The sequence below is a fragment of the Micropterus dolomieu genome, linkage group LG08, assembly GCF_021292245.1.
Source record: "Micropterus dolomieu isolate WLL.071019.BEF.003 ecotype Adirondacks linkage group LG08, ASM2129224v1, whole genome shotgun sequence".
Lineage (NCBI taxonomy): Eukaryota > Metazoa > Chordata > Actinopteri > Centrarchiformes > Centrarchidae > Micropterus > Micropterus dolomieu.
Window position 1 is genome coordinate 28345123 of NC_060157.1, and position 24223 is coordinate 28369345.

Below are 24223 nucleotides of genomic sequence, written 5' to 3' on the forward strand. Positions count from 1 at the left end.
GTTAGAGTCGCCTGAAAAAGTAAAATACGCAAAAATTTTATTTGCATTTCTGATGAGGCTGATCCATTTATAGTATGATGCAGATGTACTATAGAGCCGAGTGATATGTCTGAAATCAATATCATGATATTAATGTGTTTGCATTATGCTGTATGCCACAATGTGTTTAATAGATTCAAAATCACACATAATCAAACTGATGCTCAATGTTCATTTTTTTATTTAATACATTCTGTGTATTAAAAGAAAGATTCTGCTTTACATAAATTATCATTTAATCTGGCTACAATTCCACTGAATGTCGATAATAAATTTGAGTTATCAGAGATTGAGAAATGAGATTAAGACAGTCTCAGTTTATAAATAGTAATATTCTAACCCTTAATAACCACTTAATCCTCACTGACCCCACAGTTCGTCCGGCATTACAAACCGCAAAACGCTGTTCACAAAATTTTATTTGAATTTCTAACAGAGATCCCAAAGTTTCCAAAGAGACCAAATAAGTCTGGTTGAATTGTGAGGAAATGTGTTTAAAATGCTGCAGACATCTAGAATATTTCCATTAGATGATGCGGCCATTAATCTTACACTGTATCTTAAACTGATACAGAATATTTATAATTCTTTGAATCAAGATAATATTTTCCAATATTAAATCTGTATGCATGTATTTATTTATTAGCTAAACAACACAACACATTAAAATACACAATCCTGACATGTTACCACCTTATAAAGTTTGCAACGGTCTTAGTAAACATCGCCTACACACAGCATTCATTAGCATTCATTTGGACTCGTGTTTCTGGCCATGTGGTGAAAGCAGGTCCAATATTCACTCTCCTTTAGACTCTGTTTTGGTCACCACCAACTCTCGAGGGAGATATCAGTGCCTATTTAGCTGCTAAATGCTCTAATACATTCACTAGCTAGTCACTAAGTCTTTTCTACTGAAACCAGCTGTGTGCTCCGTCTGGAAATGAAAGGACAAATGTAATATTAGGGGTTAACATAGTAATAATACAATAATAAAGTAATAATATTTTATTGTACATTCCACATTTTATCCACTTTAAAATGTTTCTTTCTCAGTGAGACTGGTGATTCAAAAGAAAAATCACAAACAAGTCTAAAGCATTTAGTGACCTGTTTTCCTCTGACAAAAAGTGGGACAATTAGACAACCTCCACTGCTGACTAAGCTAGTGTCCTGAGGTAACCTAACCCCCCCCCAACCCACAACCACCCACCATCATTCTTGTTCATGTTTGATTAGTGAACATAGTTGATACAGAAGAAAGCGGTGAGCGTTGAAAGGGATGAAAGAGTTCAAGCATGCCATAGCAGCTTCTTTCTGTCACCAACTCCCAGTTTGACGTGCAATGAAAGCTGCAGCAGGCACACACAGACAAGCATTTCTAGCAATGGGTCTGTATGCGTAGTGATGTAAATACATACATGCACAAAGACTAACATGCAATGTGCGCTTTTGCATGCGAGGATGTGTTTTGAATTTGAATGTGCAAGTGCACACCACACCAATTAAAACAACACAGTACGTGAACACACATGTATTGTGTGTGCGTATTATTTTGCTGATAAAGTAGACCCCCACGCAATCACATAGACATGCACGTGCACATTTTTACTTGTACACACTCCCAATGAGGAGCAACATTTTTCTGTCTGCTCCCTCCTCTCTGTCTCTTTCTGTCTCAAAGCAGGTGCTGAAATGAGACACTAAATAACTATTAGAGTAAGAGGAAGGGCAAGAGAGGGGAGGAGAATTTGAGAGAGTACTTCCCCAACAGTAGCAGAGAGAGAGGGAGGGAGGGAAAAGGAGTGAGAGGGAAGGGAGAGCAGAGGAGCTTAGAGAGGGGATCTGCATTGTAAGTAGCTCTGAGAGCAGCAAGTGGTGGCTGTTTTTCAACCTGTTTTTGTTTTCCTCGTGGAGGCGGAGAACAAGAAGAAGAAAGAGAAGAACCAGGCAGAAGAGCACTGGTTTGGAAAGTCTGAGTTGCGTTTAAGAAAAAGAGCTGAGGGAGGAGAAGGGAGGAAAGAAGCCGGGAGGAACACAAGGTAGCAATGGATAGTAGAGTGGCTCAGCCTGACCCTGGGATGGCCTGGATTCACACACTGCTGCTGGCCACCATCCAGCTCACACACTAGGCTGCTAACACCAATGAGGTACGGTACTGAAAAACAGCGACAATAACTCTTTCACACAAAAATGAACAAAGCAGAGAAATACATTCACATTCCAAGTTTGTGTCAATACCTTGCCAACTTTTGCTGCTGGGAGTGAAAGTTGGGCTTGGTTATTTGCCTGAGAGTGCACGCTGTGCTTTGTGTGGTGCACTTGTGCTGTGCAGCTTGTCAGGTGCATTGCATTTATCTGACAGCATATATGCTCTGATAACAAAGGTAGGGATATATGGGATTTAGGAAACAACTATGAGATGGATTATCAGGCGACAAACATAACTCTGTTTGCCTGGATATATATTATTGCCCGGATTATATATATATATATTCTCTACTGAATAAACCAACATGTTAAATAAATTATTTCAGTAAATGCATAGGCATTTGTGACTGTGACTGAACAAATGTGACTGTTCCCCGTCGTCCATGTGCTGCAGGACAAAAGTTGCAATTAGATGCATGAATCCTGCCAGCGGGATCATCAGCTTCACTATTCATTTATTCTCTTGGAAGAGGTACCTGCTTGCATCAATAATGTTTACAGCTGCTCCCTAGGCACTGCAGAGTGAGGTGAGCGCTCAATGTGATGGTTACAGTGCAGCAATGAGTTGTTGCAGAGCGGGGCAGGTAAGTGCATGTCTTGAGTATGTTGGATGAGGGGTTGTTAAAAACTGTACATGGCTGAAACTTGGTGCCACAGCTAACACACTCTTCTGTGTTCTCCTTCATTTGACATTTTAGCATAATAACTAAACACCTTCTCTGCCTATAACTTCAGGCAAAGAAAGAGCCTTGGGTTGTTTGCTGAGGAGTGTACCTGGATGTGTGTGTGTGTGTGTGTGTGTGTGTGCGTGTTCGTGCATTCATGTACATATGTGTGTTTCCCAGAAGCAGTACACAGTGGTTTGGGTTATCTTTCCGCCTGTCTCACTGTTTGTTTGTTCACTCGTGTGGAGTCTCCAGCTGGTCGGAGTTGTTGACACTCCTTCGCGAGGGATAAACAACAATGCAATTATAACATTCAGTAGCCTGGTAAAGATTTTAAAATCTGGGGAAGCGGCACCCTTCTTCTCAGTGTGGCAATTGTGACCCACATCTGAACCAAATGACCACTTTCCAGAATTTTTCTTAACATCCTCCAATCAATCCATTCCATGTTCCATCAGTGAGTGGGCTGGCTGAGGTGATGGCTGCCTTTTCTGTCTGCCGTTCTTGATGACTAAGTGTATTGTCATGTGAGTTTGCTGCTGTGTGTCTGTGTGCATGGGTAGTCTGGAGGTACATATTTTGGCTGGAGCAGAAATAGATAGCTGTAGGTGTTTTCTGGATTATCTGATTTACTACAGTATGTCTGACTCAAATGCACCACCTGCACATTGGGTAGACGTGTACCAGCACAAAGCATAAATCAGGACCTTGAACTGTTTTATTGCACTTTATTACAGGCTGAAGATCCCCTGTATGGTAGTAGACTTCTGATAACAATAGTATTTTTTAATAGTTGTCACATTGGTAAAAAGGAGATATAGGATGACTGACTAGCTGTGATTGAATTTCTAGCCTGGGAGCACACTACTGTACATTGATTTCCCTCCGCATGCCTGCTCATATCACATACAGATTTATAACTCATCTCACCACAGGGCCCTTCCTTCTTCCCACTTACTCCCTCCCCCACAACTGTATGTCTGGAGAGCACCTGCCCCATCACCTGCCACTCAGACAGAGGCTGTCTGAGCATGTATGTGTATGTATATGCTGTGAGAAGGCGATCCAGGATGCCACACCTCACCTTCCTTCAATCACATACTTCCCTCTACTTCCCCAGCTAACCTTGCAGGGGAATGCTCCCTGTTCTCTTCATGTTCAGCTGACCGTCTCTGCTCTGTGTTTTGCACTGACCTATTTTTCTTAAAACTAGGCTAAAATCATTAGGCATTGAGTGACTGAAAGCAACCCCGCCTTTTAAACATCAGTGACACTGATATTTTGAGGAGGCCCTGTCACTTTCTTAGCTTTTTGGTTCGTGGCCTAAATAGCAGCAGCCTTAATAGCCCATAATAGCAGCCCTTGTTCATGCACGTGTATAGTTGGGCTTCTTTGTTTGCCTTCTGCCTCGGTTTAGTGGTCAATTTCAGAGGAATGAGCTTGCAGAGTCATCCAGGGAATGTGGAAAAGTGTCTCTGTGTGTCAGAAGGTTTCATCTGGAGGTTGATGCCTCTGAATTTGAATATGAACTTGTCTTCAAACCTGGACCATAAAATAGACCACCTACTGAGTTAGAAACCTGTGCATTCACTTACAGCCATCACATTACTATATTAATGAGTGACTTGTAAGTAAACAAAGCAGATTTTCTGAGACGAAAAGAGATCACATTGAAAGCACAAAGCATTTTTATTAGTGTGACACAGATTATTAGTTAATCTGTGCGTCACCGAATATTTTGCCCATACTTGAAGGTTAAAACTAGAACCCTGAGGCGATGTGTGCCAAGCACTCCCTCTGCTGCACACCTGTCTAGCACTGTAGCAGTCAGGTTATTTCACATTGTGACTTGGCCAATACATTCACATTTCACATTTATATTTGTGTGGGATATAACGATTCTGGCTCAGTAGATATTGCTTCTTCACTAAAATGTTAGTTTTGTGAGCCTCTTCTGGAACAAAGAAGCTCCACACAAACCAGGTGTTGCACTCAAGTACAACAGCAGCAGCTCCTCTTTGCTTTTTTTTACAGCGTCTACAATGGCGTTTAGCTCTCTTTGAATTCAGCGCTTTCACCCTGATGACACTGCTGATATTCAGAGTTTGAATAGTTTATAGCTTTAGCTCTGGGCTAAAGTGGATTTGTTCCTGGACGGTCAGCTCGTTAGGCGTGTTCCACTTTTACCCTATCACATTTCAAAACAACAAGCAGCCCGGTGGATGGCTTGTCCATACCTGTCCAGATAATAAAAGCAAGAAGGGGGGGTGGGACTGCTGGTGCTCACCTGGGAAAAAGTGGAGCAGAGAGCTAGAAAACCGAGAAAGAGAATGCGAGTGAATACAGTAATAGATGAATGCAAGAGATGCATCAGCAATTTGTTGTAAAGTAGGTCAGCCTCTTGAGAGCTCAGTAGCAAAGGTTCAGTTTAGTATCAAAGTGCTCTGATTGACAGTTTGAGTACAGGAAACCCAGATTCCCACTTTTCAATGAATTTAAACAACAACAACAAAAAATGAAATGACACTACACACCTTCTTTTAATGTTACTCATTTACTACAAAGCTTGTAGTGCTGATAAGATTGGTCAATCAACAGAAAATGAAACACCAGTTATGGATCAAAGAACAAGGTTTGGCATTTTTCATTGATAAACAGCTTAAACATTTAAAGGATATTGTTGGTGATATTTTTTTATTTTCTTATAGTCAACAAGTCTCACGAAAAGACCAAAACCAACCGTGCATTAGTTCAATACTTTCCTACCTTTGTATCTTGTCTTTGGCTCTCAGCCTAAAACACACTAGTTCATATAGAAAACATAAATCTTAAAGAATTTGTCACAAGTAAAGTTTCATTTTGGATAAAGGCTAAATCTGTAGTTTTTAGCAAATATTATTCAAAAAGGAAGAAACGGTGCATCACTTGGGACTATTTTCAACTGAGGAGTAATGCACATTTGGTGCTGTACTTGTAAGTGTTGATAAACTAAAAATAAACTTGAAAATAAACTAGTGTATGTGTTGATGGTAATGAAGGAACATGTCACCCAGTGCAACAGTGTGATGAAGTTATTTTAGTGCCAGCACAAATTAAATCTGAATTTAATAGCCTTGAATTTCAAATGTTCAAACTGAATATTGTTTGCAAACCTTAAATTATATATAAAAGATTGAAATTGAAACTAATGTTTGAAAGTTCATTGAACTCATGTTTCAACTTGTGAGGATTATATAAATTTTTGGTGGAGTTCCAAATTGAATTGAATTAGAGCTCCTCTATTCTACTGTAGCCTAGAATCCCCAGGATGAGTGGCTCTGAGTTGAAACTGAATTTGAAAACTAAATTCTAAACTGAATTTGGAGCTTTATGTAAATGCGATAGGAGGTCTTTTATAGGATTCATTGACCACAAGAAAAACATGGAAAACCGCTAGCCTTACCCTTTGAATATTTAAGTTGTTTATCAAGCAATATTGTCAACAATTGGCTTCTCATTCCAGCTTTGTCAGCCTGGGCTCGGAGATACTGTGATGGACATATTGTCTGAGATTTTATAGACTAAGGTGGGTTTTTGGGGACACTGACCAAGGAACATACTGTAAGCTGTCAGTGTCTTTTTGTGTTGGATTTAACTTTTCACATGATAATATAACCTGCCAAAACATCCTAAATCAACACTCCTTTTCTTAAAATCTCATTGCATACAGATAGCCATCATCTGTCAGAAAGTACTAATTATGAGATTTTCTGGATTCACTGCGTGTTGGATCCTTGGCCGACTTAGCTTTTGTGACTTATGACAAAGCACCATAATTAGACCAGGTTATTTCCATAAGTTTGTCAATAGCTCCTTTGTGTCTTTACTATTCTGTCTCCTGTGTGTCAGCTTATCTGACTGCAGTTGTTATGGTGGCAGAGTAAAGCGGGGGGAAGGGGAGGTTAAAGGTCCAAAAGTCTTGGCATCTACGTGTGAGATGGTCGCCATTTTTGCAGGCTTTTAAATGAGAGATTGCTGTCTGTCCGTTTCTGTTGCTGGAATCTGACTGGGTGAGACAAGGTCAGGGAAGGCCTCTCTACGTCTTGTCGCTTTCAATCAAAGACAGAAGATCACATCTCAAACACACACACTCACATTCAGGTGTGTGTCATAGATTTGTGTCATTAGCCAGGTTGTCAGTATGCATTTTCATAGTGTCTCTGAAGGTCGTGGGTAAGTTGCCTGAGGCTGTAGAGGAGGATTAGGAGGACCCACACCATGTGTAAACATTTGGGTGACCCCCCTCCCCCAACCCTCCTCTTATGTAGCCTCTGGGGTGCTCACCTGTCTCAGTGGATTGAGGCTAGAAGAGGGACGAATACCAAGAAACTCCCTGACCTGGATTCCCTCAACCATTCTCACACCATTCAGGCGTCTGACCTTACCAAAAGAATGCAGGTTAGTGCGTCACCTTGACATCTGGTGGGTTTTCTCGGATTGGAATCTGAGTCTCGCAGAGGAGTTTGTTTTGACTAAGATTTAGTTGAAGCCCATTAAAATACCAAGAAGATACTGCCTGGCATTCCATCTAGGTATTTTAGGTTTGAAATGTTCTCACTTGGCTTAATCGATTCATCAAACATCAACAAGAAGAAATGGGAAGCATTTCGAGTATTCATATGGAAAAAGTTTAACTTCATTATCAAACGGTTCGACTAACAATCATCTATCCATAAGGGGAGACACATAGAAGATGCATTTTACCGTCTCAGAATATGCAAAACCACATCATTTATTGACCGAAACCTGCCTACCTCAGACAAACATATGAACTTGTAGGTATTGTGTAATAATAGCCTTAAATTTATCATCAAGTTCCCAGTTGCCCTTAGTTGTTTTTATGTCAACACATCGTAATTTGCATCATAATTGGATAGAAAGCCTGCAAACGATGTGATGAAGCTTTGCAGTTTGTATTTCAGTCCCACACTGCAACAACTCACCATAACTACACAGCCTGCTCCATCATTTAGTAAACACACAACAAAATTTATATATTTGTGTGGGCTCGCGATTGGACAGTGGATAAGACACATGCCTTTGATGTGAGAGACCTGGGTTCAATTCCCCAGATGTGACAAATCCACTGTTGTGTCCCTGAGTGAGACACTTAACCCCTAGTTGCTCCAGAGGTGTGCGACCTCTGACATAAATATAGCAATTGTAAGTCGCTTTGGATACAAAGCGTCAGTTAAATGAATAAATGTTAAAATCTGTGGAGTACACTTGAATTTGAGCTTACACTGGGATTGTTTTCTTTATGATAACCTCTAACTTGACATAGTGCACCCACCTTTTATCAAGAACCAACTTGTCTTTTTCTTTATTATATGACACTGTTTAAGCTTTGTAGTTCCAGTTTAAAAGTGTTTAAAAGTCTCATCACTACACCAGCGTTAATAGAAAAGGTCATAGCGTTGATAGAAAATGTTACAAAACACAGAGAGCCTGGGAGGGTGGTTTTCCTAGAAGTGACGCTGTATGATGTCATGTCTTGTCTCGGCAGACAATGCTGGCCTCTTTAGTCTAGTGCTTGGCAATTAGTGGTCTGATGTGACCGAGTTAAACTGCGATCTCACAGACACACATGAGCTGGTCACACCACACTGTTAGGGCACTCCAGTGTGTCTGACCAAACACACTGGACTTATGCTCATGAAGAGAAACTGTGTGAGGGGGAAGGGACAGATGGTATGACTTTTCACATGGTCTGATCAGCGTTAGATAAAATATAAGCTGGTTGGAAGGCCAGATTTTCATAACCCACATTTTAACACCACAAACAACTAAAGATGATCTCTCAGTACAATTTTTTTGGGACTTACGTCCGTGACCAGTAGGTTTTGCAACAACATAACAAAGCTCCCAGTGTCCTGTAACTGGATAAAATGTTCTTGAATGTTTGTTTCACTTCATAAATTGAGTCTGACATCCTGTTCACATGACGTATCTCCTCTTTGGCACAAGTTATGTTTTTCACGCTATGCGAGTTGCCTTACAACAACTTGTTCAGCTGCATCAGTCTCATCCATGCTTGACACAAGTTTGTGTCAATTTTACTGTTGCTTTTTTCATCGATGGCTTGTTGTAGTAATTATGATAGCAATAGTAATGATAATAATCATAGCAGCAGGTGTCGAGCAGAAACATGGGGGCAGCGGGAAGCCCGCAAACACAGATCCAGACTCCACAGCTCCGGAGGCTGAAATGCCTGCAGAAAGTGACAGAAGAAGACAGGAGAGAGACAAGAAAGCATAAAACTACGAAAAAGGGAAGAAGTCGAATCGGTAACGTGCATTATTGGGATAAGAAAGAAAGAGGAGGAGATAGGAGCTCAGTGCATCATGGGAAGTCTCCATGCAGTCTAGGCCCATAACTAAGGGACAATGTCCCCACCATTTTAATCGCATATACAAAGCTCTGATTGGCTCAGTCTGGAACCAGGTTACTTATACTGTATGTCACCATGCAAACTACTGGAAAATAACAGTTTTGGCATTCAGAGTGAGACCTTTCAGACCTAACAGCCGATGTGGGGTCATCCTATTTCTAGCACTATCTGCACTTGAGCAGCTGAAAAGTAAGCGGGAAGGTTGGAAATGTCTCTTGGAATTTTATCCTACAAGTTTAGTTGTAGCTGGAAAACGTCCACTTTTTTTTTAATTGCTCTGTTCAGATCAGCAGTTTGTTCCAGAGAGCCCGGACCAACGTAATACATCGCCCTTAACTAGATCTGAATCTCTAAAAATACAGTTAGCCCCAGTCTGTCGCATCTTGAGGGAGGTTGGCCGCAATCGACCCTGCTACAAAGCAGGGCCACAACTTTGCAGGGTGTTAATTGTTTTATCTCGTGCTATGAGGCTGGAAAAATACATGTATCTATTATTTGGCACAATTAAACATATTAATATTTTTTTATATGAATATTTTTAAGTACCTTTTCTCAGTACTTTCTAACTTCATCATGCTGTCTGTGGCATCCAGCCCAAAACCCACTGATTTCTACTGAACGCATACATTTTGAAAAACGTCACAAATATGTAGTTTCATAGTTTTTAAAAAGTGAAGGAAACTAAATTATTTCATGAAAAAGCATGGCACTGTAGTTGTAGCAAAACTGAAACAAGAGTAAAAAACTGTATCTTTGGGAGATTATTTTCTGACATGGATAAAAATGCATATGGTGTATTTAAAGCAGAGGGATGGTGTATGTCAGAATGACTTAAAACACTGCACATGTTCATAGCTGGATCGATTGAGTGTTGGTTTGAGTCTTTTTCATGGAAGTTGTTGATATTAATAACACACTATTTTTAATGCAGGGTGTACTGGGCCTTAGAAAACCACTACCTGATGACGTGAAACTTGTGCTTTGATTGTAGGTAGTGAGCTGCCGAACCATAAAATGCGATGTGAAAATTGAGATTTCTAGAACAGCTGCCATATTTTTCGAGTTCAAAAATCAGAGGCAAAGGCTGATCATGGCCCCAATTTGTGATCTCATCTAGGAAAGGTTGATGTTGATGTCTGAATGATATGTTGATGTCTAACCAACTTGAAGTGATGTCTGACCCGAGCAAATGCCTAGTCAGCCTTGCAGGACCTTACTGAGCAAAACAAAGTCGATCTCTGTTTTCAAGAAATTTCATCAAATTGCTGAGTCATTTATAGACAGTAAAACCCACATCCGCACACAGACTATTAATGGTGACTTGTATAAGCCAGGCACATATATATAATAATCATTTTCTTCTCTGAAACATTAAGCCTCTTCCACACGGCCACTTTAAAGCAGTGATCCCACTCCTTAACATTAGAAAAGTAAACAGTGTAGAAATGTGTTTCTTCCACCTCCATGAACCACAAACAGCTGAACAGTGAATCCATTTGTTTTAACACTGTCACCCCACCCCCTTCATCAAACAAACTTTAATTATGCGATTACACAACCTTTGGCTCTGTCATGAAGCTGAATCAGCAATTGATTTATGTTCATACGAAGGTGATGCACTCCATTGGAGGATTATTCTGAGACCTTCGAGATGAAAAATATCACAATTAAAAATGCTCTTCGTACGGCTGCTGGCATTAAAGGCATGCCAGAGTGCCATTCATTAACTGCTGAATGCAGACATGGCGTCTTAGAGCAGCCTAGTGAAATTACAGGGGGAAACACTGGCAGCAAAGTCCATAACAGTCACAAATAACACCCTGCTATGACAAGGGAAATTACATGTCTTTGGAATTGAAATTTTAATAGAGTGATATAATTGTATCAGTGTCAGGAATGTGCACTATGTGTAATCAGATGCTTTCATGATTTGATTAATTTATGTTGAGGTTTATAGTCAGTTTTGGGGATCTTTGAGGTTTCTTGATCAAATGAGCAGATAACTAATTTTCTACAAACAGTTTGTTGATTTATGACGACTTGGCTGTTGGTGGAGGATTATGGGAACATTCATTTATTAGGATAGCATTGAAAGATGGAATGATCATGGATACTGAATTACAGTTTTTCTAGACAATACACTGCAGACTAGGAAATAATGGATGTTTAATCTCATATGACAGTGTAGATAGAGGTAAGTAAAGTTTGGTTAATACTGTACATCGACAGCAGGATTACAGTATAACGAGCCAGTAATCGCATCCAGACACCAATAAGCTTGTGTCATTATGCAGCAGTGGTCTGGTGTGTTTATATGGCTCAGTGGGTGCACTATATGAGTGGATCAGTATAAGCAGTTCCCACACCCTCTCAGGTGTCCTGTGCTCAGGGCAGCCTGGCCCAGGCACACAGATAAAGGATGCCTTTGTCTGCAGCAGGGAACAGGTAACTTTTGTGCCTGCTATACTGTGCGTGTGTGTGTGTGTGTGTGTGTGTTAGGATTGACTGGGCTGCCTACCAGCCTCAGCATACAGCACATGTGCGCTCAGTAAAAAGGAAGGTAAACTCTTTCCCGTCTGTGATTCTCCAGGAATTTCTTTATAAACAAAGTTAGACTTTCAGGAAACACATCATTTTATGTTTTTATCCTCATGAAAATTACATGCCAGATTAATGTTATACTACACACTGTAAAGTAAATGGGTAAACATATCTCGTAAAGATTTACAGTGTGTCGGTATGATAATTAAACTCTAAATTACAAATACATGAATTGGAGGGCATCGTTTCTTACAATTATCCATAGAAAAGAGCCTGCGGTGTGTTTATGTGTGTGGTTGTGAACACATAGATAAAAGAGATAAAAAGTTAACAATTAACATTCACACAATCACAACCTTCTCACTAATTTTATGTTTTGAGAGTATATAGCAGATTTTTAAGTGTAGTTTTGGTAGATTCCAGATTTTGGTATAGTTTACTTCCTGAGTATGCACTGCATATGCAAATGGTATTTATCCTGGATATTTAAATCGCTTTTTTCGCTTTAGGAAATCAACTCTGAAAGTAGTTATGGTGGCAATGCTAGCAAGGCTAATTGATAGGCTAAATGCTACTGTAAATAGCATACTTCTTCCCAAAAGCACAAAAGTGTAAGACAGCTCTTTATTACCAGAAAATGGAAGAATGGTGTATAGTAATTTCTTTTGGTTATGAGGTGCTGCTTTTTACAGTAATTTGAATCTACAATAACAAAATGATCTGGCCCTGTGACTGTGGAGAAATGTGGGAAAAAAATTATAGAAAACAGTTTACCTCTCCATCCCTCTGCATACGTACGAGACTGTGTGTGTTGTACATGCAGTCCCTTTTACCTGGTGTTTAAGTCAGTAGTTGAGGATTACCTGTTCAGGAAGCAGGAGGGTAAGAAGACACAAGTTCCACAAGTGTGTGTTTTAGCAGCTTGTCAGGAGAGCGCACGTCATTACCCACTGCTGGGTTTTACCTGTAAATATAATAATTCAATCAGAAAAGGTGCCTGCTGGCTAGCTGACAGGAAGGTAGACCAGAGTGATGGATGAGTATAGATCTCAGGTGAAAGGTGAGAGTGCTGAGGACGGGCTCACTTCCTCTGTCTGTCTGTGCTGTGGGATTCTGTCTGGAGCTGGCTGTGTGTGTGTGTGTGTGTGTGTGTGTGTGTGTGTGTGTGTGTGTGTGTGTGTGTGTTAAGTACAGGGACTGAATGCCGCCTGTAGAGAGGTCTTTAATTAGAGCAGGAAGACACGGCTCAGGAGACAACGCTACACCAGAATGTATAAGTGTGAGTGTGTGTCTGTGAGTAAAGACTCGATTTTACTTGGAAACATCCTGCACATGTCAGAAGTTTCAGGGTCCATCCAGGGTGTGTGTGTCTTATAAACATCTTAAATGAGACTGCCTGAATCTGACAAATATACAGAAGCCATTTCAGCAAGTCATTCATATACCAACTCTATCAACTAAACATCCACAGACTGTCTGAATAGTTTATGCAACGTACCCAGCACTGTTTACTGTTACTGTGTAACACTCGGTTGAGTCAGTGGAATCCTCTGGCAACACTAAGCCAAGTTGCCAACAGTGAGTTGTGTCCAGTCAACCATGTTTGCCGCATAAGTGGTTTGTTGTTGTACTGGATATTATACTTATATCATAATATACCAGTTAATGTTTTAAAGAAACATTACAGTTTTCCCTCCTTTGCTCCTTTGATTGCTTCAAGTATTTATGAAGAAATTGACCAAATATTAGGCAATCATCCCAATCCATTTTGTCCACATGAACAGCTTGAAAACTAATCATAGAAAACAGAGATTTGAATCTGTTTAAAGTATTTATTTGTGGTATTTGTGGAAATACTCATAATTTCCTTATTGCAGATGTTACAGACCCTAATATGTGAATACAACTATTCAAAACTACAGTGAATACAAAGGTTTATTCAAAAGACATACTGCACTGGCAATTTGAGCCCATTTTTCTCACATGATTTAAGTGAGCGACACATTCCTACCCGGATTTGATGATTTGAACTGTTTGTAATCTCTTTATTAAATAATTATAATTCAGTGTTTGTTTCTATTGGAAAACAAAAAAAAGACAAAAACAATGACATTATCTTACCGTTAACATATTACGGTTAAAGTGCATCATTAAAATCTATATAGTTTGCCTCTTTTAAAAACTGAACATGAGATTCAACCCCCCTCCCTACACTGATCGTTTCATAGAGTTCCTGAATTATTAAGTAAGTTATAAGTTAAGACTTAAAGATTTTTAAAAAGCTATTCTAAAGTGAGTTCCTGAATTTACATTTAAATGAGGCATTAAGAAAGTCAAATGAAATGAGAAAAAGATCATGTTGTGTTTACTCTCTGAGTGGCTGTTGGCAGTTCTACTGCAGGAATAGAGGCCTGAAAAAATATTATAGACAACAGGATTTTTTGATAAAGCGTATAAATTGTTATACTCTCTCTTTTGCAGCTCCTATGTGTTCGTTCAGCCATGCTCCCTGGGTATGGACTCTCACCTTTTCCTGATTTCCAGCCCCACCTTTACGCTTTTCACTGCCGAGGAGAGAGTCCCAGCATGTGGATCCCTGGCTCAGGAGATTCCCAGGTTCTCAGCGAGGCCCAGGAGGACAGGCCTCTCCTCCACCCGTGCCACCACAAGCATGTTGCTGTGTGCCAGCAGGAAACATTGGCTTTTATTGAGCTACAACCACCAGTGACTCCTAAACTAAACGGTCTTGGTTCTCCAAGGTCAACTGTTATTCCAGATGCACAATGCACAACACACTCCCCGCCCCTGAACGGCTTCAGACACACACTAAATGAACTAAATGACATGCAGAACGGCTGCCATAGGACAGACAGTAAGCATGAAACAACGTTGAATTTGAGCTCTCATACACCTGTGTGTGACGGTGAGCTTGAATGCCATAATGGCACCAGGACTTCTTTGCAGGAACAAACTGAAAAGCCTCGTGCTGTCACAACAGTGTGTCGTCCTCTCCACGCCGCCCTTAGCCTCCCCCTGTCGTTCCCTCTGTCCTCTCTATACACAAACAGAGACTCCTGGGAATCTCACTTACCTTGTTCACCATCCTCACCTGAAGGTCCTGGGGTTCAGAGCCCAGACTCCTGCCAACCACAGAGAAGGACATCACATGGTTCACTAAAAGAGAAGTCTATCCGTGAGTGTGCGGCTTTTCTCACTATGGACTAATTTGACATAACAAATTAGGCTTTAGAAATTCTTAACATGCTTCCTCTTAATGAAGTTATTTTTTGTTTCCAGGGCGAAAGATGCAGGTCTATTCCCCAGACAGCCCGAGCGATGAATCTCTCAGCAGCCCAATCCTGGACGCAGACTACATTTTCCCAGGACCTTTTGCATCTTTCCTGGAGGAGGACCTTAGTGGATTATCTTCCCTGGAGGCCATTTCAAGTCCTTCATCCACAGACGGTGTTACAGATCTCCCAAACCTCAGTCAGGATGATATTTTTAATCTATCTGCAGAACCACTGCATATAATAGAGGACCCGATCCCAGGGGTGGGGGAAGAAAGGAAGAGTGCAGAGACATCAAATGCCACAGGAGGGAGCTTTTTGTCACGGAGCCGTCAAGGAGATCAAGAACGGCGGCGCTTCTCAGCTTCAGAACTGATATCTAGACTCCAGCTGTCTCAAAGGAAGAGCTCCTTCACCTTGAAGTTGGGGAAGTCGCTGTCTGCACGGGTGGCCTCCCGGGACAGACAGAGCTCCAACAGCCTCAGCCCCAATCTGGACTGTGAGTAGCAACAGAACCAACATTATGGTAACTTGTCATTGAAAGGTAGTCCAGAAACTTAACCCATTCAATCAAGCAGTATAAAAAGCCCTTACAAAACAATACTACATAATGTCACCGTCCTAAAATTATGTCTTATGTCATTTTTTGACAAAATAATCCCCTTATGATCCTGGCCACCTCTGGTAAAAACGTCTACATCCTCAGTTGAACAGATCATGCGATTCTACCCCTGTAGTATAATGGCCTATGTCAAGAGTGGGACTTAGGCTGTTTTATTTTGCTTAAGTCAACAGACAATGTGATTTAGGAAATTTTACAAGCTTTTCAAGATGGCCATTGCTTCAAAGAGAACAAAAATCTGCAACTCTACCACTGAAATTAGTTGCATAATTCAGGGCTCACCCCGTATTGGTAAGTGATGTGGTGTACTATAACATAGGCTAGAATCAGAATCAGAAAGATTTTTTTGCCAAGTTGTTTTTAAACATACAAGGACTTTCTTTTGGCGATTGCAGCCGATCACCTTCTCTGTGGAGCGGATGATACGCTGCAGCCTGCCCTTGTCCCTGGCGGTGGCAGCACGCACCGTATCAGATGGTGATGGAGGAGCTGAGGATGGACTCAGTGATGTCCGTGTAGAAGTGCACCATCACTGTCTTTGGCAGGTTGAACTGCTGCCGCAAGAAGTACACTTTAGCTCCCACTTGAGGTCCTGATGGTGCCCAGGAAGGGGAAGTGGAACTCCACAGTGTTGACTGATAGCTCTCTCAACTCTTGTCATCTAATCAAGGCTAAAATGTCAAATAGCTGCTAGAGAAAAGAAAACATTTGTTGCCCCCTAAGACTGGGTAACGGGGTCATGTGCGTGTTTGGTAGATTGCTTTAGGAAGCACAAACAGGCAAACTGTGAAGAAGCTGTGCCTCCAGAAAGGTCATTTCATGAGCCTTTATTACATGTGGTCTCTTGCTTCTTCCTTGGACTTCAAATCTGAATCGAGGGTAGGATAGAGGGTGTCATTTACAGATTGTAAAGCCCTTGATTTGGGATATTAGGCTAAATAAATAAAATTGACTTGACTTGACCTGTACTGTTGGCTTTTTGTCCTCCTTAGATAAGTCCAACTCAAGGTACCGCAGCTCAGGAGGTTCTAGTGATAGCGCTCCCCACAGTCCTATAGGACCTGCACCGACTCTTCCCAGTAATGACAATGGCATGCCTTTGCATCGGTGGAGCACAAAACTTGGGTAAATACAGACTTAAAATATTTTAATACAAAAAATGCAAATATTAAAGGACATATATTGATGTCAACTCACACTTTTTCACAGAATGCGAAAGAAATCCCTAGAGGAGGACTTTGGCACACTTCCAACTGTTGCTAGTTCAAATCGCTTATCACGGTTTTTGCCTAGCTGTAAGTTTCCCTGAACTATTTGATTCTTAAACCGTTCTGCTACTGCTCCTAATTAAACCGAGACTTCATTGCATTACATCCTTTTTCACTTTCAATATTTCCTGCAGCAATTCTGTACCAGGAATACAGCGACGTAGCCATCAACAGAGAGATCCAGAGGCAGCAAGGGAAGGAGCCAGGCACAGAGGATGAGGGGCTCAGGGATGAGGAGTCCGACGGGACCCCTTCCCCTTCTAATCTGTCTCCATCCAGCTCCTTTCGCTCATCACGCGGCTCTGCTTTTGCACTTTGGCAGGACATCCCGGATGTTCGAAGCAGCGGTCAGCTCGACAACTTCAGCAATGAGGAAAGGAAATTACAGGAGGTGAATGAGACATTTCAAATTCCGTAATTTGTCGTTGCTGGTGTCTCTTTTGGGCTGCCACCGCTTTCTGCTAGTTCCGGTACTGTAGATTGCTGGCTGACAGTCTGTATCTCACTCAACTCAGGCAAAGTTTGAGCTGGTGACGTCTGAGGCATCGTACATTCGCAGTTTGACGATCGCAGTGGACCACTTCATGTTGTCGCAGGAGCTTGCCGAGTGTCTTGGAGCTCAGGATAAGCAGTGGCTTTTCTCCAAGCTGCCCGAAGTCAAAGATGTCAGTGAGAGGTGAAGTCATATGCTGTTGATAGGGCTCTATTGCTCTAAAGTCTTCATTTCATCATGTCAGTAATCATGTCACCTTCTCTGAGAGTATCTTCTGCTCACTGGTCCCCTGTAGGTTTCTTCAGGACCTGGAGCACAGGCTGGAGGAAGACATTCTGCGATTTGATGTGTGCGACATTGTCCTAGAGCACTGCCCATCTCTGCGAAGGGTTTATTTACCTTATGTAACCAACCAGGCTTACCAGGAGCAGACGTACCAGCGTTTGCTGTGAGTAACTGCTTTCATCATATGTACATCAGCTGTCTGAAACCTCAACATATACTGTGCTTCATGTAACAGTATCTAGGCACTATCTCTCTGAGAACATTCATGGCTGCAGTGCATAAAGTCCAATTGTTTTGTGTGTCCATGATTTCCTCTAAGGGTGTTCAGGTGTTATTTTACACCTGCATGACTTAACTTGCAGACGGTTCATCTAGAGAAAGCTGAACATTTTTTCTCAGGTTCAAAAACATGCTGGAATTTACACCCACTTTCACTGAAAGTTATCAAAGTGTTTCTTGTCCCGTCCTCTCAGGCACGAGAACCCTCGTTTCCCCAGCATCCTGGCTCGTTTGGAGGAGGACCCCATCTGCCAGAGACTTCCCCTGACCTCTTTTCTAATCCTCCCGTTTCAGAGGATCACACGGCTTAAAATGCTGGTGGAGGTAGACTAAAGATTAAACATTCCCTGCAGAATTCATGTTCACACTTGAAACCCAATTACATAAAACTGTAAATGGCCGGCCAATCATTGTGCTGCAGCATGTTTTTTCCCCTACTGTGCGTAACAAGAACATTGTTTATTATTCGACATGTCTTCAAAAACATCTTTATTTTTCAGAATATCTTAAAGAGGACAACACCTGGCTCCCGAGATGAGGACACTGCCACAAAAGCTTTCAATGAGCTAAAAAAGGTGGTGATTATCATCTCTAATAGCCAGTTGGATGAGTACCAGTATTATCAGTGGTGAGGCACAGCAGTAATAACCATGTTGGTATGTGTCTTCTTAGATCATCAAAGAATGTAACTCCAGTGTGCAGTCAATGAAGAGGATGGAGGAACTTATTCACCTCAATAAGAAAATAAATTTTGAGGGAAAGGTGACTGATGTCTTTGTGAATTGTTTATTGTGTCTTTCACGTGGTTGGCACATGATTCACTTCTTTGTCTTTATTGGTAGTATATTGTTTATATAAGCGTTTGTTATTTAGCAACTTCTATCCTTTCTTTGCAGATCTTTCCTCTGATCTCTCAGTCCCGCTGGCTGGTGAAACATGGCGAACTCCTGGAAGTGGACACACAGACGATGAGTATTTCTGGATCAAAGCTCAAGTTACCCACTAAGCCTGTGTACCTCCACCTGTTCAATGACTGTCTCCTGCTGTCCAGGAGGAAGGAGTGAGTGACATGCAGTCGATACAAAGAGATCAAGAACTAAACCCCTCCCAAACCCCTTGGAGAATTTGGACCTGGCGCTAAAATGAGGGTCTTTGTTTAGTTATTTAGATTTTTGGTGATCTATTTATTCTGTTCTGTAAGTTTTACTGGGCGACATCAAGGTCTAAATTGTGTTTCAATTTGTGGGTTTGTGTAGTCCAAATGCACTGGGTTTAGAAATAGAGAAACCAGGAGGTGCAGCACACCACAGCTCAACACAGGGACCCCCAAAGAGGGAATTTGAATTAAAAGAACGGAACCTTGTAAGACACCTACTTGATTTTTCTAACACAGACTGCTGACCAGCACCTCTGAATCTCATTAATTAACACGTGTAATTTGTAGAAAAATCAAAGTGTGACACAAGAACTTGTGGTTTTACAGGAGGGTTAAAGGTTCAGTGTGTAGTATTTAAGAGGATCTATTGACAAAAAAGCAACATAACATACATAACCATGTTTTTAGTGGGGTATAAAGACCTTACATAATGATCTGTTATGTTTTTATTGCCTTAGAATGAGCCAGTTCTATCTACATACATAGCGGGTCCCCTTCAATGGACGTCGCCATGTTGCGTCACCATGTTTCTACAGTAGCCTAAACGGACAAATTACTCTACAGAGAGTGTTTTGTCACTACGTTGAATACATGCAAAGAAGAAGTAACGTTAGTGGTAGTGATGGTCGTAGTTAAAGTAAGAAAAGAAGAGAAATTTGGACAAATACAGGACCACGCATTATTATTTTGCACAAGAGCAGACAGAGCGTGTTGGCCACCACTGCTTTTCCTGCGTGCTTGCAAAGGGAGAGGTGAGCGATGAGTGATGGTGCATTCAAGTGGTGTTGGAATAATCCAAATCTTTTTTTCCTCCTTAAATCTTTATTGCAAAAGAGAAATAATAATAATAATAATAATTTGCAAACAGGTGATTTTTAATATGGTTATAACAGTTAGTTTGCTGTCCATTTAGAGTGAACTAGATGTCTGTGTGTTGTTTATGTACTCTGATAATGCTAATCCAACACAACTTTGTAGTAGCATCCATGTTGATTCCACATTCCTATTTAAGAGCACTTGAACACACTGAATTTGGAAGAACGACTTCACAACTCGGGAAATGGGACCATCCGAGGAGCACTTGAATGCACCGTGAGCCACTGGTTGCAATTTGCAACTCCTAAATGCAACTAAAAGTTACACACTGAACCTTTAAGTAATGGACTATTTCTTTGCTGGCTCTAGCCGGTGGTATTCAGCTTCTCATTTAACTCCCAGCAAGAAAGTGTATTTCCCAAAATGTGAAAATACTCCTTGAAGATAGAACACATCCTTGAAAGCAACAACAATATAAACATTTCTAGTGTTGCCGCCTGCCAGTGGTAGAGTCAGAAATAATCTATAGCAGACAGCAGTGCACACACCTCTACCACCACAACCCCAAACACCTGACCCCAGGGACATTGCTCTGAAAACACACATGCACTTTTCATCAGGACTATGTCAGAATAATTTGAAAGATGCTGCAGCCACAAAACAATTCTACTCATAGTGGCTTTAAAGATACACCAGCTGGTTATTAATGTGACAATGTCGGTGATCTTGATAATTTGATTTGTTTTGCAGTACGTTGAAGTTCATGGTATTTGTACATGCCAAGATAGGAGAGCTGAAAGTTAAGGATCTCAGTCAGAAGCTGCAGGGCATCTCAGGTTTCATCTTCCACCTGCAGCTGTGTGAAGGCCAGCAGCTTAAACACCAGATCCTGCTCAAGTCACACACTGAGTGAGTGTCAAGACTTATATTTGCTTCAGTCCAAGCTGGAGGCTTTAGCAGATGGTGCTCTAACTGCTCGTTTTTGTGTCTACCAAGGAGCGGGAAGCAGAGATGGATCACAGCAATGTTTCCATCTGATCCGCTGGAAGACATCGAGCAGGCCAGTGAGAATGAGGGTCAGTAGAGAGCTTTAGGTGCACTATGAGTCAATTCAAACCTTTTAATCCTCACATGCATCTTTTTTCATGTCTTTTCCTCTTAGATATATCCCAAGTTCAGTGCATCAAAAGCTATCAGGCCCAAGAGCACGATGAGTTAACACTGGAAAAGGCTGATATTCTTCATGCTAAGACCATTACAAGTGATGGTAAGAAAGTCCTCTTTCACATAAACTGCAATCCACCTTCAAACTGTACCTAAAGGAATGTAACTTAAAAAGTTAGGTTTGTGTCTCTCACTGGCTGTTAGAGCAGCAAATGATAATGTGCAGTGGTTTGTTTCATGTCTGAGCGATGTTGTCTTTCACCAGGCTGGGTGGAAGGCATCAGGCTGTCTGACGGGGAACGGGGCTGGTTCCCCAAAACCTACGTGGAGGAAATCACAAGTCGCAGCGCACGCCTCCGCAACCTCCGAGAAAATATTCGCATCAAATGTGTCACGCAAAAACTGGAGGGGGAAGACTAATCATTGCAACATGTCGCAGGTCAAAAGTGCATTTCAGTTGTTAAGTTGCATTTGTTAAGCTTCTGGATCATCTTAATTTTAGATAAATGTGGGACTTACATATAGTATGCAGGTACTAAAACCAGTCAACATTGCTGACTGTTCTTTGCATTGGTTGCTAAACTGTGTATCAGCATATTCCTTTAGCATGCTAGCTGTGAATACAGTTTTGAAATGAGAGTGCAAAGCTTTTAATGCCCCTTTACATTTTTAAGTTGGACAGGCTTTTATACAACAAGAGTCTATTGACAACAGTTTTAACAGGTTTGCCACACTAAAGTTTCTAAACTTTGTAGGAGTAATTACTGTATGCATGCTTTCTATGAATGCATTTCATTACCAATTTTAAAGTCTGAGAAAACTTTCAAGCATCTCTGTAGTAAGTGTGGTATACATGCATGCGCGGTAACCATCACAGGGAGTAAACGTACTACATATCTCGGTTCCTGTCAGAGGAGAACAGTGGAACAAGTTTGTCATTGCATTTTTACTTCAGTCGGGTCTCAAGTGGCCAGAATTCCAAATTTGAATTGAAAAGTCCACTGAGCACTGAGGTGCAAGAGGTTCATTCATGGAATATTACAACATCAGAGAAAACGCTTGAGGCAGATCCTGCTGCTGAGCTGCATCAGCACACATCAGAGGCCTTTAATCTTTTCTTTGTTCACACTGTGTGCTGCATTAATTTCAGAAGGCAGACGAGGATTTGCTCTGTTGTACTTATTTAACAAAAATGTACACTAGTTAGGAAAAGAAATGAATGCCTGTGTTTAGTCCATCCAATATCTGATGCATGCATCAGTGTGCCACAGTTCATTTCCACCCATGTACAAAAAGATGTGGATTGTTAAAACATCCTCGCCTCTTTCTTATAGAGGACACCCTCCCTGCGTGTACTGCAAATGGTCTGTAGTAACAATTTCGACCAATAAAATGGTGGTTTAATTATTTTTAAAGAAGATTTTCACAATTCTACTGTAACATAAATGAAGGACAGACTATCCTCTTTACAATGCTGCACTACACAAATACTTTTTATTCTGTTAGTGCTCTAATCTGATTAGAGGATTAGGTCGACTATATTCTATATTTTTATTATTGTCAACAAAGTCCATGAAAAGACCGAAACCATTCACCAACTGATCCAACTGATGTGCTGAGTGCTGTCTGTGTAACCAAAGCTTAGAGCTTATTCTTATGTGCCAGAGTTGATTCCACATACCCGTCCTACTGACGTAAATACTGACTAAAGCACCAAATGTGTATTAATTTACAGATGAAAATAGTCCCCAACAAATGCACTATTTACTCCTAAAAACTACAGCAGCCAGCTGTTTAGGGATATTATTGACAATTTATGACATTTTTAAAGATCTCTGCGCGGTGGTTCAGTGGTTAGCACTGTCGCCTCACAGACCTTGGTCGTTCCTGGCCTTTCTTTGTGGAGTATGCATGCTCTCCCCGTGCCTGCGTGGGTTCGCCCGGTGCTTCCTCCCACCATCCAAAGACATGCGGACTAGGTGGCTCTAAATTGTCCCTATGTGTGGCCCTGCGATGGACTGGCGGCCTGTCCAGGGTGTACCCCGCCTTTCGCCCAACGTCAGCTGGGATTGGCTCCAGCCCCCCGCGACCCTGTACGCAGGATAAGCAGTTGACAATGGATGGATGGATGTCTTCAGTAGGTATGAGTTGGGTTTTGGGCTGAGGTTGGACATTGTTGGTTTTTGTTTAGTTTTTAGGGTAATTGACAGTAAGAAAAATATGAGATAACACCAGCCTTGTCCTTTAGAAACCAAGAAATGGACATGTATAAAATTCACCTTGAGATGCATTTACATTGGTTATCTGTGTGGTAAAACGTTTAGCTTCATATGTACCAATTTCAAAGCTTTGAGCTACAGTTTAGCCCCAGCTGAATAAAAGATAGACATCATTGTATTGCAATAATCATGCAGGATCAAGTAATACCGTCATACACTAAGCACTGAATTACATTTAGGCCTATACTATCCACAGTGTTCCCCTCATTAAGTGTAAAAATCCCCAAATGACCCTTAGCGCAGTGTAACTGCTGCTAATGAACCACTATAATCAACATTCAAATGTAAACTCTTCCAGTGGCACATGAAATGTTTATAACCCTTTTTTCTATATCTGCATTGTTAGTTGTAATTTAAGTGGTTGCTGTTGCAGCATGTGTATTTATACTCCTCTAGCTGGTTGTTCTCTAAGGAGATTCTGATGTAAATGTACTTTACTGTAGATTGCTTTATGTATAAAGAGTAGAAAATGGTTCATTTCCTTTTATGACTGTAATTTATATGAACAAAAATTTTACAAATATTATTACATTCCATAATTCTAAACTTTTTAGTTTGATTCATTTCTAATACCACAATAAATATAAATATTGTAATACACTGGATGTTTCTGCACACTTCTGTAAATGTTTAACCATTGAAATAAATACAGATACTTCAATTCTATGTCGTGTTGAATGAATTA

At 41.0% G+C, this 24223-nt stretch overlaps 1 protein-coding gene across 1 annotated transcript; it reads left to right on the top strand.

Moving 5' to 3' along the window:
* Positions 1–1866: 1866 nt before the first annotated feature.
* On the top strand, positions 1867–24204 carry arhgef19 (Rho guanine nucleotide exchange factor (GEF) 19). Its single transcript, XM_046056540.1, has 16 exons — positions 1867–2189; positions 14368–15079; positions 15184–15675; positions 16791–16923; positions 17008–17093; positions 17201–17457; positions 17582–17742; positions 17855–18007; positions 18318–18447; positions 18624–18698; positions 18796–18885; positions 19020–19183; positions 20846–21004; positions 21092–21171; positions 21258–21362; positions 21525–24204. The coding sequence occupies exons 2-16, from the start codon at positions 14389–14391 to the stop codon at positions 21677–21679; spliced, it is 2931 nt and encodes a 976-aa protein (XP_045912496.1). The 5' UTR covers positions 1867–2189; positions 14368–14388; the 3' UTR covers positions 21680–24204.
* Positions 24205–24223: the final 19 nt, after the last annotated feature.